The sequence below is a fragment of the Elgaria multicarinata genome, chromosome 6, assembly GCF_023053635.1.
Source record: "Elgaria multicarinata webbii isolate HBS135686 ecotype San Diego chromosome 6, rElgMul1.1.pri, whole genome shotgun sequence".
Taxonomy (NCBI): domain Eukaryota; kingdom Metazoa; phylum Chordata; class Lepidosauria; order Squamata; family Anguidae; genus Elgaria; species Elgaria multicarinata.
The window spans coordinates 82,022,209-82,041,158 of NC_086176.1; the positions used below are offsets into that span (position 1 = coordinate 82,022,209).

General features: G+C 37.9%; 1 protein-coding gene across 1 annotated transcript; it reads left to right on the forward strand.

Annotated features, from left to right (window-relative positions):
- The first annotated feature begins 1,473 nt into the window (after positions 1–1,473).
- RAD17 (RAD17 checkpoint clamp loader component) lies at positions 1,474–18,004 on the forward strand. Its single transcript, XM_063129675.1, is given in 17 exon segments — positions 1,474–1,500; positions 1,502–1,537; positions 2,105–2,353; positions 4,022–4,105; positions 5,676–5,832; positions 7,460–7,596; positions 8,561–8,613; positions 8,903–9,028; positions 9,116–9,185; positions 9,908–10,019; positions 10,581–10,772; positions 12,524–12,609; positions 12,734–12,880; positions 13,773–13,919; positions 14,693–14,813; positions 16,102–16,159; positions 17,325–18,004. Coding segments are annotated over 17 exon segments (2,073 nt in total). The 3' UTR covers positions 17,596–18,004.
- The last annotated feature ends 946 nt before the right edge of the window (positions 18,005–18,950 follow it).

Consider the following 18,950-nt stretch of genomic DNA (forward strand, 5'->3'; position numbering starts at 1 on the left):
GTTGACCAGCAGACTTAATGCACGTGTACTGTAATCCTAAGCATCTCTGTTCCGAAGTAAGTCCCATTTATTTCAGCCTGGCTCCTTCCCTTCACAGTGTGCTTGGAACTGCAGCCAAAGGCTTCTTTCACCTTGTGCATCTTTCTTCCCTTCCCTATAAAGTTAGAGCATCTGGCTTCTCTTTTTCATCACTCCCTACTTTGTTGAATAAGAGCACAATCCTGTTTATGTCTACTCAGAAGATGCACTGAGTTCAATTGGACTTACTCCAGGGTAAGAGGGTGTAGGATTGTAGCACTACCAGTAAAAAGGTCTCGTGTAGCTATTCTGTCTTTCCCTTTTAATGGATTTTTTTTTTTTTTGTGCTAAGAAAAAAGATCACAGAAGCTGTGGAAAAATATACGAGAGTTACAAATGGACAACAATTATATTTGGAGCTGTTGTAAAATTCAGTGTTTGAGGCAAAATAAAAGCCTCATCTGGAAGTTCCCCTGGATTCAGCTGAACATGTATTCACTGTGGCCTTAAATTAGGAGAATAGCATGTGAGGTTATTGCTGTGACTAGCTACTGAAATGCACTCCTTGCTTATGTGAGTGGCTGTTGTACTTTTGAACTATTAATATTGCTCTTTTCAAAGAACATTTTTACAACCATGTTATCAGTGTACTTCTGATTTTTTCTCCAGAACTTTGAGTTTATAAACATATTGCTAAAAACAGCACCTTTGGGGGCAAATAATTGAGGGGGTGTTATTTGGCAGGATACTGGCACAGGCCCCCATTAGGAGAAGATTTTGGATTATTGCTGCTACAGTAGCTGCTTTTTCTTCAAAATGAAAGTGGGCAGTTTAAGCACATTTTTTTTGAAAGCATGAATAATGTAGTGTGTAGTTTGGCCTTTCATATCAATTAAGAATTCATATATAGATAAACCTGAACCTTACAAACAGCAAGCAGCAATTTTTCCTAATAGTGTAGAAAATTGCATTTGTCCAGAAATCTTTGTTTCTCTGTGAAGAGTCACACATGTAGGTTCCATCAAGCTGAATTGTGTTACAGCAGTATGTGACAACTGCACACACCCGTTCTTGTTCTAGCCTTAAATAACCAGTAGCTGCTGCTAAAACAAAAAAACTGATCTGGGCATGTGGCTACCGCAGGCCTGTTCTCTTAAAGAGAGGGCAGAACTGTGGAGGATTCATGGGTGTTACACTATCTCTTTTCTAGCCATAAAGCGTGGTCTTTTTAAGTCTAAAGGAGATTGAATAAGAGCTGTTGCACTGCAGAGGAATGAAAAGAAGCAGTTCAGGTGAGTGGAACAGAGAGTGTGTAGGTACCCCCTCAATAATTATTTACATGGCTGCTTTGGTTGATCTCAGTGTTTTAAAACCAATCCTGCAAAGTTTCTTTATATACATATTTCCTACTTTTTAGATCACTTAATTTAAGCGACTACTGATCATATGCTTCGGATGGAAACTACAAAGGTTGATGATGTCAAAAAAATCTTCCAAAAGAAAGATAACTCCAGCTCAAGTGGGTGATTACAACTTTAAAATATTAAAACATTTTAGATTGTATATTTTCATGTGCTGATGTTATACTAGTGCAGGAAAACATGGTTCTTTGTTTAACTTGAGAGCAGCCAATAGTAGTTTGGAAATCACAGTTAAATTTTCAAGACTAAACATGATCCTTTTGATAGCCACCTGCCTCACTTTGGCAGGGGTACACGGAGAAGGACCCCTGAAGATGATCTTAGGATCCAGGCAGGTACATATAGGAAGAGGGTTCCTTCAGATAACCTGGCTCCAAGCTGTTTAGGGCTTTGAATGTTAATACCAGCACTTTGAATCAACTAAATTTCCACTTTGAACTAATGTGAATGTTAAAAGGCTTTTCATTAGTGTCAGGGGTGTTACTAAGACTTCACTTTCTATTTTATAGTTCTTATTGTGAAATGCCCAGAGAGCCTTGGCTATTGGGCAGTATTAAAATGTAATAAATAAATACTATAAAAACAAGCACTAGTAAAATATTAATTGGTTCAAGAATTAATAATTTCTACCATGCAATAACTTTTGTCTGCTTACATTTTGTCAGGTGACTGATTGGGTGGAGCCATCTTTTAGTGATTTCTGTCAGAGTACAAATCTGTCATCTGCCATTCTTCATAAGGAATCATCTACGAATAACTTTCAGAAGAGAAAAGAGCATTTCCCTCTGCTAGAAAGTTGGAAAAGTGGGAAGAAAAAAAGAAAGCCATCTACTACAGATGAGAGAGATAGATTTTTCAAACAAAATCACAGTCAAACTGAACCATGGGTGGATAAATACAAACCAAAAACTCAGGTAGAGTCTATTTTAGAATTCTATTAAAAGCAACAAGGAACTATGTTGCTTGTTGAAATGGCCTGCCCAAAAGGGAAAATAATGAAACTGTTAATTTGTGAGGAGTTTCACACAGATATATTCAATCAGTTGAAAACTGTCTGTGACCTTCTAAATATATTTGGAAGTTTATTCATTTGAAATCAATGGGGCTTGGTTATGAATATAAAGTTTTTCAATTGTACTGTGCGTGGAATATTTGCACTGGTATATTTTAACCACCACGACTTTAAATTAACTTCCATGTATTTTCTACAACTGTACTTGTTAATATGATACTTTCGTAACTCAGATTTACCGTGTTCGCAAGATGGTTATTCAGTTTATTTACTGTTAAAGGAAAGATACAGTTTCTTAGGTTTTAATTCTTAAATGTGTGTGCATGCACAGGGCAGTATACACTCCCACTCGTTCTGTTGTGCAAGTGGGACCTACCGCTCATATAACAGAAAGCTAGTAGTTCCAAAAGCAATCACAGAAACGGATGGAATTGCTTGCTTCCAGATTGGGACAAGTCAGTGGAACTTCCTTCTGAAAGCCCCATTGACCTTCCCTGTTCTGGAAACCAGCATTTCTGTTTGTTTCTAATTGCTTTCTTTAACCACTAGCTCCCTGTTGTGTAAGTGGTGGGTCCCCCTGGTGATGCACATGCATGGGCAGACTTGAATATTGCCCAGAGTCTTGTCCAGGATGTCTTGAAGTTTCCTGGAAATCATCTGCCTGGAAAATTAATCCAGATTGAGTCCCTTGACTCTGAATTTTGGTATTAATTTGTTTAAGGGATGTGTCCTCCCATATTACTGAAAGGGTCTCTAAGTTTCTTATGACCTCAATGCAAATTAGAAAAAAAATGTTGCAATCCTCCTGATAGAAGAAACTCCACAAAGCTGTATATTGTTTTCATGTCACTTTTTATCTATCTTTTGTATGTTTTATATTCATTTTGCTGGTCTGCGATTCATAAAGAATTGATTGATTATTTAATAGTTTTATATGGTGCTGAACATATTAAACTATCTCTTAAGTGGTTAACAAAAGACGTTATAGTATACATTAATATAAAACATTATAAAACATTAAAATTAATTATAACAATTATTGGTATGCAGTAGTAATGTAAGTGTTGCATAGTAGAGCATGGAGGCAGAAACCTTATTGTACCTTTCAGAGTATGAATGGGTCCTTCCTTCATACTCTTCTTATTTTAACTTACTTAGTAGGGATAGTAGGGTGGTATCACTGTGGTTTGAAGGCTGCAGGAGAGTCTCAAATCCTGGACTCTACTGTGTATGAGGTCATCACCATGGAACAGGGCTAGGAAGAGTCTTAAGGGGCTCATCTGTTACAGATGGATTCCAGGTGGTTGAATCCCTGATAGACTGAGGTAGAATGTGGAAGGACCCCTGAGATAGATCACATACAGAAAATAAAGGAACCCACAGCCCATTATTTTGCTTACCCTTATATTTAACTTCTGTCACAGGCATCAAAGAGCATATGTTGAAACAATGCTTTCTGTAGAATTGCCATGTTATATTTCGCTACATAAATATTTTGTTATTATTATTGTTTTATTATTATTAATTTTCATTTCTATTGTATGTATATTTTTAATTCTATTTTTACTAGAATGAGCTTGCCACACATAAGAAGAAAACTGAAGAAGTTGAAGCATGGTTTAAAAGTCATATGGTTCAAAGACAGCCCAAACAGGTAACATTTATTTACCTAAGGTTTTTACCGTAGGTAAATATGTTTGTTTTAAAGGCTTTGTCTAAGTTAAAGTCAGTAGATTGCTACTTTTTGAGGTGCAACAGATTTTATTTTTATAAGAGAGCAATCCTATGCTCCCTGCAAAAGCATTCTAGGGAACAAAGGATTGTTCAGAGTAGCCTTCCCAATGCCATAGACACTGCTATGACCTTGAGAGGGGGGACTTCAGCCCCTCGTAACCACCATGAAAAGAACAATGCCAGCTGCTTCCTGAGGTTGCAAATGCAGCCTGAGAGGGAGGGGAAAAGGGTTGTTTTGGTGGGCAGGGAGGGGAGGGGCTGGGACATGAGAAACCCTACCACCTCTCCAACCCTTGGCAGTGTGCCATTTCTAGACAGATTCTGAGGTGAGACTATAGGAAAATGTTGTAATAGGAAGAAAGAGAAACCAGTATTGCCTCCCATCACTCCTCCTGCCCTGCCAGTATCACCCTGGCAGGGCATTGGATACTCAGAAGACTCCAAGATCAGATGCTTCTTTCTAAGGCACTAAATATTTTGTCAAATACTAGGTGAAGAGATAATGAAAATTTTGCCTTATTTAATTTTGTAGTATTTGTTACAGTTCTTATACAATAAAATGCTAGTGTATAAGCACAGTAATTTGCTAGTGTATAAGCACAGTATAAGCTAGTGTATTAGCACAGTAATTTTCTAAGAGGCCCAATAGCCGAATAGCTTCAGCTATTGGGCAGTATAAAAATGCAATAAAATTCCTTGGGAAAATAGTACCACTTTAAAATAAGGCTAATATGAAATGCAGGTTATGGGCATCTGGTCTGCCATTGAGAAGAATACGCACTTGGATGACTTTTCCCTCCCTTTGTTGAACTGCTAGACATATTTTTACATTATGGGGTTGGGGGCTCCTTTTACGGGAGTGAATGACAATAATTCTTCCATAGGTACATATGTTTTTCTATATAACCTAATGGACTGTCCTGTGTTACAATCCAAGAAATGCCAAAGTACTCTAGTATGTCAGCATAAGGACATATGGGGTGGGACTTGTGAAAGGTGGCTTCCACTCACAAAAGGCCCATTTTATCTTTTGAGCCAGAGCATTACATGGGAAATGTGCAATTCAATCCACTTATATTCTTCTTCCTGCACAAGTAGAAACGTGAGAACTACTATTATTATAGGACTGCTTGAATACTTGCAAGAACAATTCCAGAAGAGCAGTACTGACTATTTTCCTTCCACTCTATGCTTTTCCTATCCCAATTTAAATTAAATTTGTATTCTAGTAATATAATTTGTCAAGTATTCTGTTTTGGTAGTTTTTTCCCTTCCACTTCACCTTCCAATTCTTTTCAAAATATTATAATCCAATAAGCAATTAGTAGTCATTGGAAATGTAATTTAACAATAGTTGTAATAACCTGAAGTGTAGGAATGGGAGGGGGAAATTAGCTCCTGATGTCAAGGTTCATTAAACTTTTATATGGGGCCTACCCTGTACTTTTCTTCAAATATTGTTCAGCTTATAATATGTTGTTTTGTTGTAGGGAGGCTCCATTTTATTATTAACAGGTCCTCCAGGATGTGGAAAGTCTGCAACTGTGGAGATATTAGCCAAGGACCTTGGCATTCAAGTGCAAGAATGGATAAATCCCATATCTCTAGACTTCAAGAAAGATGACTTTCAAGATGCTTTGAGCCATGGTAAAATTAACTGGAAAGCTTTGATGACTTCCTAATAGTCCAGCAGTTATAATAAATATCTAATATGTTTGATAGGTTTATATATCTGTTGTAATATTGCAATCTGAAGCCCATAAATAATAGCATCATTGAAATTAATAGGACTGTCTTCTACTTAATGGATGCTAAAGTAGTTGCTAAGTTTCAAAACTAATCTGCTGTGCTCATCGAGGGGGCAGGAGGGCTTCTGTCTGAAATACAAACCTAAAACTACATGAGGTATACAAAGTAGTATTTCCTGATTTCAGCCAGTGAGACAGTTTATATGTAATGTTAAACTACTGTGGTGAACCTCAGGCCTGGGGGGCAAATCTGGTTTTCTGGGGTTCCTCAGATTATTCCTCCCTCTCCCTGGCTCTGCCCTCTTTTCCCCAACCACCAGTCATGGGGTAGTTTCCCAGCTTTTGAACAGTTTCCCCCTATTCTAAAAGGCTGAAATGGTTCTCCTAAGGTTTAGTTATTGGCAGTCAGCGCTTTAAGCTACAATATGCAGGTATTTAAAATATTTTTTAACTTTGGCCCACCCACTACTGGAATGCAGCCCCCAAGAGCTTCTCTGAAATTGAATTTGTCCCTCAGGGTGAAAGACGTTTTCCATCCTTGTGCTAAATCATCCGTTAGCATTCTTAAGATAAGGTACAGCAAGCTTTGAGTTCGCATATTCACCCTCCCTCATCGATGTATCCAAAAGGATGAAATAGGAATTTTCACTTCCATTTTAGATTAGCACAGTTTAGTGTTGCATCCAAACCATAAACTGTGGCTAATCTTAACTATGGTTAGAGAAAACAAGCCAGCTTCATGAACTATGGTTTGAATTTGGCTTGTTTCTACTAACCTTTGTTAAGACTAACCTCAGATGTCACGACATGCTGTGGTTTTAAAACAGAAACGAAAGCTTTCAAATTCTTCCTTGTGGCTGCACTAGAGGGGGGAAATGCAAGCCCAGGACTTGCTGTAGCTCATCCTCAAAATGCAGAATCACAATTTAGTATTTTATGCAAATACAGACATACTAACAAGGATCAGCTTGTCAGTATGGAACTCTGCATATTATTGGCAAAAATGTTGTCCAGTGGCCAATGCTTTGGATTCTTGAATCTAGATAGTATGATTAAATGATTGTTACTAAACTGATGATTCCACTTTTTAAACAAATTGAAAGTAATTTGTTTATCGTAGACAGGTTTTTAAGCTTGCAAATGAAATGCAAGCCTTTTTTTTGTAGTGGTTACTAAACTTCACAGCACTGAACCACTTGAAATCAATTTTGGATGGTACTTCTGTTGTAGGGTAGATCTGGTCTTCCAAATGAGGTGTAACTTCTCTAACGAGATTGTCTTACCAACTGGTGAAAAATATAGACCACAAATACCATGTCTTTACTCTCTTACATTTTCATGCTTGCTGGGTTTCAGCTTGTGCTATTTGGTCACTTGTCTGGGTGGCAGGCAGCAAACAGCACGATCCGCTCTAAAGCGCAGAACTTAAAGCAGCTGGGTCCGAGGACACTGAAACTTCATGTTCATATTATGTTTTTATTTAAATTTAAATATATATAAATGTAAACATGAGATCTCCTGTTTAGAATCCGATTTTCAGATACTTCCTTATCAGAGCCAAACTGCCCTCTTTCAAGAGTTTCTGTTAAGAGCAAACAAGTACGTCAGGCTTCAGATGGTTGGCGAATCCATGGAAACTGACAAAAGACTTATTCTTGTGGAAGTAAGTAGAATTAGTTGAATATTTTACTCAAGCATTTTTACTCCTTACTTAAAGCTAAATTCTTCTTCCTTGTTTTTAATACTGGCTTATGTGATATTCTTGTAGGCTATTGCCTAAAAGGCACATGCTTCTATTAAATACTAATAGCTCACTGCAGAACAGACACCTCTCTGCCTCCATGAAAAAATAGAAGATGGAAGTCATCCATAAACACAGGATGATTATTTGAAATATTCCTCACTCTATCTGAAAATGTAGTTGATTTTAAATATTGAAAATTTCAGTCATTACAAGCTATGATTTAATGGCCTGTGTCTGATTTAGTTTGTAGGGCACTTTGGGGAAGGCCCATAGCCCAGTGGTAGAGTACATGCTTCGCATGCAGAAAATCCCAGGCTTTATCTCCAAGACCTCCAGATAGGACTGGGACAGATTCCTGTCTGATCTGCTGGAGAGCCATTGCCCATTAATACTGAGCTAGATTTAGTGTTTGACCTGGTAGAAGGCAGCTTCTAAACTTCCTGTTGAACATTTAAATAATAGCGTTCATAACAATATGACTGCAACTCTCCACCACTCTAGGATTTATGTATCTTTTGTCCTCATCGCTAAGGCCAGGATCCAAGGAACCACACAACTATTTCTGTGTTCCCAAATGGCCTGTGGACTTGTATTACCCAAACAGCATCTCTTCTCCCAAGCGGCACGGCAAACAGCTTTTGAAAATGAGATCGTTTCCAAAGCAGTTTGTAATGTGGCATAAAGGACCCACTGGAAGCACAAAAGCGTTTTGGTTCATCTAAAGTAGCTCTTTGGATCCAAGCCTATTTATGTTGTAAAGTAAAATGAGTACATTGCTGTACTTGCATTGTAATTTTAGTGGTCCCAGCGGAATGAGTGTCTGCCACAATACTAGTGCAGCAGGCATGCTGGAATAACAAAATTGTATTTCATTTTTCAATAGGATATGCCAAACCATTTTTATCGTGACCCAAGCAGTTTTCATGACATTTTGAGGTGAGTATAAAGTCCTGTTCAGCAATTAGTTTGATCAAAGACCAATATGAGAAATTACTACTTTCCACCACAAAATGGTCTGCTACCAATCCCATTTACACAAATTATACTGTCCACATCCTTCTTTTTCCTCTGAATTGGGGGTACGTGGGAGAAGGCACAAAACCATGGGGGGGGGGGATTTGTGCCGGGGGGGGCTCCCAATTCCTAATTGCTACTCCTACTCCAGAAAGAACTTTTCTAAGTTTAAGCTTGTAACTTCCTCTAACTTTTTCTTTTGGCATTCTAGGAGGTTTGTGCGGACAGGCAGATGCCCTCTTGTGTTCATAATATCAGATGGCTTCAGTGGAGCCAGCAACCAAAGGTTTCTATTCCCAAAGGAGATTCAGGAAGAGCTATGTATAGCTAATATTAGGTAAAGAGATCAATAACTGCATTAGTCCTGACTGAAGATTTACTATGAAACTTACCTTGACTACCTCTTTCTTATCAATTTTCTCAGTTTTAACCCAGTGGCTCCAACGGTAATGATGAAAGTTCTAAATCGAATAATGGCAGCAGAGAGCAATACGGTACGACAGATTAAAACAACATGGGGATATTTGCAATATGGTCATATTGTAAAAGTATGTATTGAAGGGTGGGCGGTATTTCACTCTTTCTAAAAATTATCTTAAACCTTTAAAATGTGGATTGGGTTTGGAAAATACAGGGCAATACTGGAAATTGGCATTACAAATACTTGCTTAGTCAGAAAGATTACTCAGTGACCAGCCCAAAGTTGCCATTATTCAGCCGACTCTGCCTCACAGGATTGTTATGAGGATGAAAAGAGGGAACCTATAAGTGGTGCTCTGTGATTCTTTTGAGGAAAGACAGGATTAAAATAATAGAGGCTCTGATCTAGTAGTCTGTGCTTCCACACAGAGAGCTTTCATACAAAGAGCTGTTACAATATATCTCACCATCAAAGCAGTTCTACATGTTCAGTAGGGAATGTGTATATGTTTTCGCAGCACTGTTCACCACTCAGTCCTTGTGGATATATTCTGTGTGAATTTGGATTTGCTAATATCAGATGGGGCACTGGTGGAGAGTAGATACATGAAAACTAGTGGAACTCTGATTTCTTTGGTCACTTACGCAACAAAACCTCAGGTTAATAATCATATGAAGACTTAGAGGAGATGGGATAATAAATGTTGACCTACAAACCAGTAGCAGTTGGTCTTACACTGGTTATAAGTCTTCACAATCGTCCAAACTTTGCAACCACTTTTGCTTTTGTTTGTAGCATGGAGAAAAAAATGATGTCCCTGAAAAAGCCTCATTAGAATTGATTTGCAAAGGATGCTCAGGTGATATTAGGAGTGCAATAAACAGTCTTCAGTTTTCTTCTTTGAAAGGTAAGTACAGAAATTCTTTTGCTTAAGGTTATCTGCCTGAGTTTGATCCCAGCGGAAGCTGGTTCTCAGGCAGCCGGCTCAGGTAGACTTAGCCTTCCATCCTTCCGAGGTCGGTAAAATGAGTACCCAGCTAGCTGGGGGAAAGGTAACTGTGACTGGGGAAGGCAATGGCAAACCACCCCGCTACAAAGTTTGCCAAGAAAATGTCAGCGAAAGCAGGCGTCCCTCTAGGAGTCAGCAATGACTCAAGTGCTTGCACGAGAGGTTCCTTTCCTTTCCTTTTCTTCATTACCAAGAGTAATCCTAAATTCTCTAACAGAGCGCTCAGTTTTGGAGCCTCCAATCTATCCTAAGCCCTGCTGGGTTGTTGCTGGCAGGGTGGACAAGAGCCCAGAACCTTTCTTTTCCCCCCACTCCAGAGGATTTTTCTTGCAAAATAATAATAAATCCCTCCCATTGCAAGCATATTTTTCTATTAAATCAAGAATGATTCAAGTTATAGAGTTCATCTTTTTTCATTTTACTACTTTGCTAATGCACTTGTTACTTTTTGATTGCCAGGGTACTCATCAGAGAACAGATTGTGGTCACAGAGAAAAAGGAATTCTGCATTAAAATGTGATACATTATCTAAAGTAAAGAAGAAAAAGAAAGATGGTAGCCATTTAGAAAACCTGGAGGTACAAGCTATTGGTGGCAAGGATGCCTCCATCTTCCTTTTCCATGCTTTGGGGAAAATACTTTACTGCAAAAGTAAGAAAACTTAGCTATTATTCTTCATTCTGAGGTGTGTGTGTGTGTGTGTGTGTGTGTGTGTGTGTGTGTGTGTGTGTGTGGCCGGGGTGGGTGGGAATCACATCCTTAGTTACTGACAATTTCTACATTTGCCTCTAGCTGAATGAACTTACTTATCTGACTGTTTTAAGAGAACATCAAAGACTCAGCATTGTCAGTAGAGACTGTTTTTTCCTAACTTGAACTGTCACTGCAGCCCCTCTTCACATGTGAATTGCGTGAAGGAGGCATAATACAATTACTGGGATTGGGGCCACATTGCTGACCCCAGGAGACTCATGTCTTGATGTGGACTGTCTGTAGTGAAGAATTCTCAATCCTATGGAAGGCTGTGCACAAGCAGGGTTCTTCACTGCAGGCAGGGAATGCCTGGGACATAGCCAGCACTGCGACCCTGCCCCCACCCTGTACTCATGTATTCTCCCTTCATTTACAGATCACTTGGAATGGGCATATTTCTTCGGAAGTTTTCTTAATTGTTCTGAAGTTGTACTAAGCCATTTCCCCAGTTTATATCATTTTAGAAATCACATCACATATCCCATTCATCCAGAGAAAATTATTTCTTTAGCTCATCCCTTTAAATGTCTTTCTACTCACGTTTTCAGTTCCTCTCATGCAATCCAAGTGCCCGGCCTGTTTTGACAAATATGGAGACAAATTATTTAGAACAGATGGGCAACACATGGTCCATGCCGCTGAATTCAGCATCAAAATGGGGAGCGGGGGTAAAATGGCAGTCAAAAGGAACAAATTATCAAGCAAAATTTGATCCTTTAAGCTCTCCGTAGCTGGTACAGAGTGCTAAAAGGGTCAAATTTGACCTTTTCTGGTGCTTTTTTTTACACTGCGCAATATTTATACTAACATGTAGAAAAATCTATACTATTATAAAAATCCGTGTGTAACTAAACCTGGTGTAAAATGTCACTTTCTATACATACCAACCCTTTTTAGGTACATGTGCTCCACCTATTGTAGGATAGTTCAGATGTGGGGTATATGGTAGTGAACGAGCTTTAGACCCAAAGCAGAGTGAAAGGAAGGAATACACCTGTAAATGGCTACATTTATAAAGGGACATTGCCTGCATTAAACGAAACTTGGTCTGCTATTGAGACTGTGACAGGTAGAATCTGTTATACATCACTCTACCCTGCTTGCATGGGCTTGGGCATGTCTACTGTATTAATTTATTGTGGGTCACTGATAAGTTGAAGTTGTATTAGTCAGCAATTTGCATTGACATTGAAAACATCTGGGAATGTGTATAGGTACCCCCAAATTTTTGGTTTGCATTTGTCATGCTGCGTCACATCGAACAGGGACAATTGTTCCATCTAGCTAGTACTTTTGAGTTTGCTGGATGATTCTGCCCACTGCAGTAGTTTTCTCATTCTTTTTTTTTATCTGTTTCATTTCTTTTCCACACAAATCTACAACATTAAATGATATTTTCCAGTGAGCAAAACTTCTGCAAATAGAATGGTGGAAAACTCTCCAGCTAAACCTGGGAACATTCTTTTTGACACAGGCCATTCCACTGTTGTGTGGACACAAGATTTACATCTAATTCAGTTAAAAGTATAGTTGGCAGGAGCAATGCAAGACACGTGAACTAATACTAGTTTGAGTTATAAACAAGACCCTTCTCAGGCATTTAATTAATGTTCAATAAAAACTAGTGTTTTTTAAAATTTATTTTCTAGGAGAACCAGCAAAAGAGTCAGACTTTCTTCAGTTACCTGTTCATTTATCAGAATATGAGCGAAATCCTTTGCTTGTTCAACCTGAGGTAAAAGTGTTTACTATTATTAATTAATGAAAATTACTGTAACAGTGGTGTTCTTAATTTATAGGAATGCTAATACATTTTTCAGTGATGTAAAATATGAATTGTGTGTATTCTTTTTTATTAGGATGTCATCAACAAATCACACATGCCTGGAGATTTATTTAATTTATACCTTCACCAAAACTATGTGGACTTTTTCTCTGATATAGATGATCTTGTGAGAGCCAGTGAATATTTGAGTACTGCTGACTTCCTTTGCAGTAACTGGGATGTAAGTTAAAAATTAAATAAAATGCTTATACCTTAATTTTTATATCTTAATTTATGAAACCTTAGAGTAAATGTCACAGTGGCTAAGTAAACATTTTGAACCAAATAAAATAGAAAGTGAATAGGTTCAGCACGTCCAGTGGCTGCACTTAAGTTGTAGATTCCATTGTGTTTATTGTCCAGTTCAGCTTATGCTTTCTTTTTCTTGCATGGTTATGAGGGTTTATTTTAATTGGTATTTTTTTAAATATGTATTTTATGTTTAACTTGAGCACACCATTTTTGGGCAGAAATGTGGGTTAGAATTTAAATGAATAAATAATAATTTAAAAAAACCCTGAATGATAATAGCAATAACTCTAAAGCTTACTGTTCTACTCCACTGGGACGACTGATCCAAAGAAAAAGCATCTCCTGAGCCATTTTAGAGCCTGTCTGTCTGTGGTCTGATTCCCATGTTCATTTTTGACATGACAGAGTTGTCATGTAACAAATATTTCTTATAAGTTTGCTTCCACGTGTTTACATTAGGCCAGAGTCTGAACCATCAGACAATGACAGCATAGTATGGTAAATCCTAGCTGTCACTATGAGGCGTACCTGCGCATTAATTAATATTCACCACATAAAATGGATAAGATAAAATCATGGATTAACAGAGGCTTTTCCTTCAAGTAGGTTTTCTAGAAATGTGGAAAAATATAGAAATTTTGCACATAGAATTAAGCATGTTTATGGGTCCAAGCTGTCCCTTGCTCTGTAGGGTGTAGAACACGATAGTATAACAATTATCAGTAGACGCTCACTCTGTAGCAAACTTGTATCCTTTCACCTTTTATTATTTTAAAGTCTCATATGTAATTCTGCAACTTTAATTATATCATTTCTGATAGGCACGACCTACGCTACGGGAGTATAGTGCATCTGTGGCCACAAGGGGTGTGATGCATTCAAACAGAGCCAGAGCCTTTGCCCAGAGCAAAGGAAGAATGGGATTTCGACCCCTACATAAACCTCAGTGGTTTCTAATTCATAAAAAGGTAATTATTTTTCTGTTTTGAGCAGATGTACTTTTATCTTAAACTTCAAATGCAATTTACATTATCAGAAATAATAATGTCAAAATAGAATTCAGTTAAGCTCAAATTTCATAATGTTGCTTTCATTTAATGTGTGGTGTAGAACAACAGTGCTGTGATATTGCCTTAGGTCATATGTATGTGATAAACATATTGATTATAAGATTAGAGAGTTATTTAGTAAGATTTAGGTTTCTTGTCCCATCTAGCAAAGGAAAATATTCTAGATGAGTCATCCCCACAGTGTAATCTAGGCCAGCTTGACTGTAAAAAACAACCCAAGAGGAAATATATTTACAGACTATCATGAAGCAACATTTGATCTAGGAGATACATCTATCCCAGTGTCTTCTGTGACATTGCAAGGGGTTCTTGAGCATATCTCTTTGGGTATGGCATAACAGTTTTGAGAAAAATGCACTTGGGCCAACCTTGGAGTCACCTATTTTTGTGATCTACAAAAAACTAAAATGGAAATGTCAGCTAAAAATACCTTGAAGATTTAAGGTCTTGAAATTATCTAGTACACATATCTCAATAGACTGAGCAATTCAATAGGACAGTGTTGAAATCAGTTTTCCATGGCATGGAAAGTTTGGCAAAATAACCTCTTAAATTATATACTGATACTATATAATTACACTAGTATAACAATAGAGAGACAGAACAAGGACTCTGTGGTTTATCTATTACTACTTTTAGCTATTAGACTTGTTTGTTCTCTCTTCTTATAGTATCAAGAAAACTGCATTGCTGCAAAATCCCTCTTTTCAAGTTTCTGTTTACCACCACTGTGTCTTCAGACCCAGCTATTACCTTATCTTGCCATGCTGACAAATCCAATGAGAAACCAAGGTATGTTTAAAAATTAAACTTCTGTCCAGAATATGTGTTGGAAATTCTTACAAGCCAAAATCTGAAGACAGGCAATTAAAACAGTGTATACTAAAATTAGAATTAGCTCTGGTTATTAACACTGAAAGCGAGATGTCGAAGAAGCTCTGAAAAATCACAGTTCTCCAAACATGAGCCAGCATATCTTCTTCTGATGGTTTGCACTATTGCTGCAAATCTGGCATGATGTCATGATTGCTATTATTGCATTGTCTATAGCTGATTGGCACAATCCAGCCAATGGGTTTATATAGATGTTCATTTTTAGGAGTGAGGGCAGTTGCTGATATTGCATTCATTTCCCCCTCCTGCTGCAACAGCGTGACAACTGAAGGAGGGTCAATGGGACGCTATTTCTGAATAGACATGTACAGCACAATAGATCCTGTTTTACAACATTGCATGAAATAATGCAAGTGCTGTATTCTTTGGTGAATTTATATCACTAATATGTATAAAAATAGCCCTACATGGTGTGTAAGAGAAAAGTTAATGTCTTAAAAAATACACTTTAATTATGTTTTTGTGACTTAAAAGAAATCTGCTCTACTCCTTATTGATTTCAAAATGAAGTTTTAAATTAGAATTTCTAAGCCAGTTTCTATGGTTTATGGCAGGGGTGTATAACCTGTAGGTCACGCACAGCCCCTATGCCCATATGAATTGCTGGGAGCAACCTCAAAGCAGCTGACATCATTACTTCTGCACTGCAAATGGTGGGATGGAAGCAGCAGCTTTCTGATCAGAGTCACCGGGAAGGGTGGAGGCTTTAGTGCCCTCTGGCATCGCTGCTTTCGTATCGTCAGTAGTGGCATGGGAGCAGCAATGCCTGTCATGGGTCACTGGGAGGGGAAGAGAATTTAGCCTCCCCCTCCGTCTGCGCACCCGAAGCTGCTCACCCCCTCCACCCCAGCAATCTTGTGCATGATCGCTAGGATGGAGATGAAGTTAAAACTTCTCCCCATGCCTGTGTGTGTGCGCACACTAGACCCCTTACCAATATCAGATGTGGTCTTCAGGACCAAAAAGTTTGTGCACCTCTAGTTTATAGTTACATAGTTATTGCACTATTGGCTTTATATATTTAAATATGTATAACACATGCATAGTTGTCTGGGCTAAATTGGGAGGTGGGAGAATATTGAAAAAGATTATCTTAATTTAAGGCAGATATAAAAATGCATTTTGGGTACACAAATTCAAGTTAAAATATCATGTTAAGGAATAATTTGTGTGTGTATTTTTTCAGCTCAGATTACTTTTATTCAGGATGTTGGAAGACTTCCTTTAAAGAAATACTTTGGAAGGTAAATGTCATGATATATTATTTTTTAAAGAAGCTTTATGAAAGTATCCTTTTACCATGGTTCTGTTGCAAAGCGTGAAATCATATTTTAGATTTTTATTTATGTTTACTTACCATCGGACCTTGAAGGAATAAGGCAGCTAACAATCGCATTTAAATACAATTCAACATAAAAAAAATTAGTCTTTCAATCCTCTGCCATAATGTTTTTCAGTGTTTATGAAATTGTATGTGTCCCTACCCTAAGCTTTCAACCTAGAAATATCATGGGTACATGTGTCTAGCTCCTACGCTCTCTATTGTAAATGCTCCTTCTCTCCATGCCACTTAATTTCAAACAAGCGAATTGGGCCCTCAGTAGTTGGATTTTGCAAACCCACTCCTCCTTTTCATTGGTTTTTGATGGGATAAGAATCAGTGCTGACAGTGGACAGAAACAAGTTTGTACAGAAACAGGAAAGTGGATTAAATCATCCACATGTTCTTTGTTTATTGATAATTATATACCACCTAATAACAAAGTTCACTCAGTGGTTTACAATAACAATAAAAGAATAAATCAAACCCATAAGCAATAAAATATAAAGGAAGCTATTTTGGAAAAATGAGTTCTGATTCTTTTGAATTTGTTCTGTGTCTTCTCCAGAATGACGTATGTTCATGTAGAAAGAATGTAATTGACCCCCAATTTAAGAAAACTTGTTTATAACTCCAGAAGTCAGAGAGAGAGAGAGAGCGGTGATAGCGACCATTTTAATCTCTGTCATTTACTCAGAGGTGAAGAATAAAATACTAGGGCCAAGGGCGGATGTTTCACAGTGCTCTGTCCAAATGTCTGTTCTTCTTCCCCTATAAATGAGACCAACTTATTTTACTTATGGTGCTATTCTATGCACATCTAGACATAAAAAAGTCTTATAACACCCAGCATGCTGACTGGGGAATGTATAAACATGCAAAGTATTGCAGATTTAAAAGCTTCTAGGTTGATTGTGAGAACTGTAGTAACATGAGTTATTTCAGGATTGCATAATTTTTTGCATGTTGTAAACTTCAGTGTGGAAAGGACAATTGTGATACCTGAATTGTGTGTCATTTTATCTTGCTGATAATCTTGTGCGAGAGAGAAGGCATAATGCTTCTGGAACTCAAATGCTGTTTTGCAGGTTGAAGCTTGAAACTCTTACTGATAAGGATTCTGCAATACAAGCCCTGGACAGTGATGACGAAAGGGATTTTGCTGAGAGGCAGTCCACAAATGTGCTTATCCCAATCCAGAAAAACAAAATAATTGAGGAGAATGGAACAGATGAATTATCTCTTCATTTCAGTCAGTCTAGTGCACATGAACTGCCATGCAGTCAGACTCAGCCTATTGCAGCACAAGCAATCATGGAGGAAGATGATCTAAATATAGAAGAATATGATAGCGACTGAACTTTGTAAAATTGCAATCCCAAAGCTGTGATAGTGCTTAACATTACAATTTTAGTTTTGATATTTTATAAGGTTTCAAATGTATGGAGAGTGCTAGTGATAACCTAACTGTTGACTTTTCTGCAGGTTATGGCTTATTTGTCAGGAATTCATATTAGGTAGTATCTACTTGGAAGATAGGTGACTCTACACTATAAAGTAGGGGTGGCCAACTTGTGGCACTCAAGATATTTTGAGCTACAATTCCCATCAGCCCTCACCATTGGCTACGCTGCTTAGGGCTGATGGGAATTGTAGGCTAAAACTTTTGGAGGGGGTCGGGCTCCCCATCCCCCCTGTTAAAGTATCAACTGTGTATACTGCAATTCAGGATGTTGTGGTCTTTCCATAAAAGTCGCATGGAAATGAATATTATGGGGAAATGCATTTATTTAGGATTTTTACATCTCTTTTTTATCCTACAGATATTTAGGGGGATATTGTCAACCATTTTGTTAGCACTTCACAAGTTTAACCCTTACCTGCAGTGACAGAAAAATTACAAAGCATTTAAATTCTGGGTTGTACTATTTAAGATGTAAATAAACCTCTGATTGCCTTGCTTGTTAATAAATAGCAGCCTTGTAGGTTTTTTAGATGTTTATAAAACAAAAACATGTACAGAATATTTTAGATTAATTTGTCTTTTCTGGGAACTATTTTGCTCATTTATTCCAGAAATTATGGCGCAATCCTATACGTGAGATCTGCTGGCTGAGGCACAATAGGGTATGGTGGGAGGGTAACTTATGAAGGGGGCTCTCTGCAGTTTGGTTTGTTGTATGCAGGGGCTACTTCCTGGATTTGTATTTCAACGATGTCCATTATTGCTGGTGATTAGTTGTTTCAGGTAGAGTATAACTAAGGAAGGCCTACACCTAAGCCAAGAGTTGGCAATGCTGCACTTGTGTGCCCTCCATGGCCCCTAACTGCTGATGGAGACAATGAACACGACTGCGGTTTTGTAAAAAATATCTAGAAGGTTTTAAATTTATAATTACTTCAAAAATTAATTTATTTCATTGTACAGCTCCTGACGAAGGATCTCTGGATCCGAAATGTTGAGCGTTGTACAAGTTTGGTTGAAAGTGTTTTTGAACATTTTTAAATTTTTATATTTCAGATAAAAATAAAGAAATTTATTTTGACATTTCTTAGCACCAGAGCTATTAGCCTCTTTTCCTTATAGCCCTAAGTGTGCCCACCCCCCCTGTCCTCGTTCAAGGTTTCTTCCTTGTCCTGCAATTTGCTTCCCCTTACCCACCACTTCTAGTACCTAGCTCAACACCCACCTCAGCTGCCCTATCGAGGAAGCA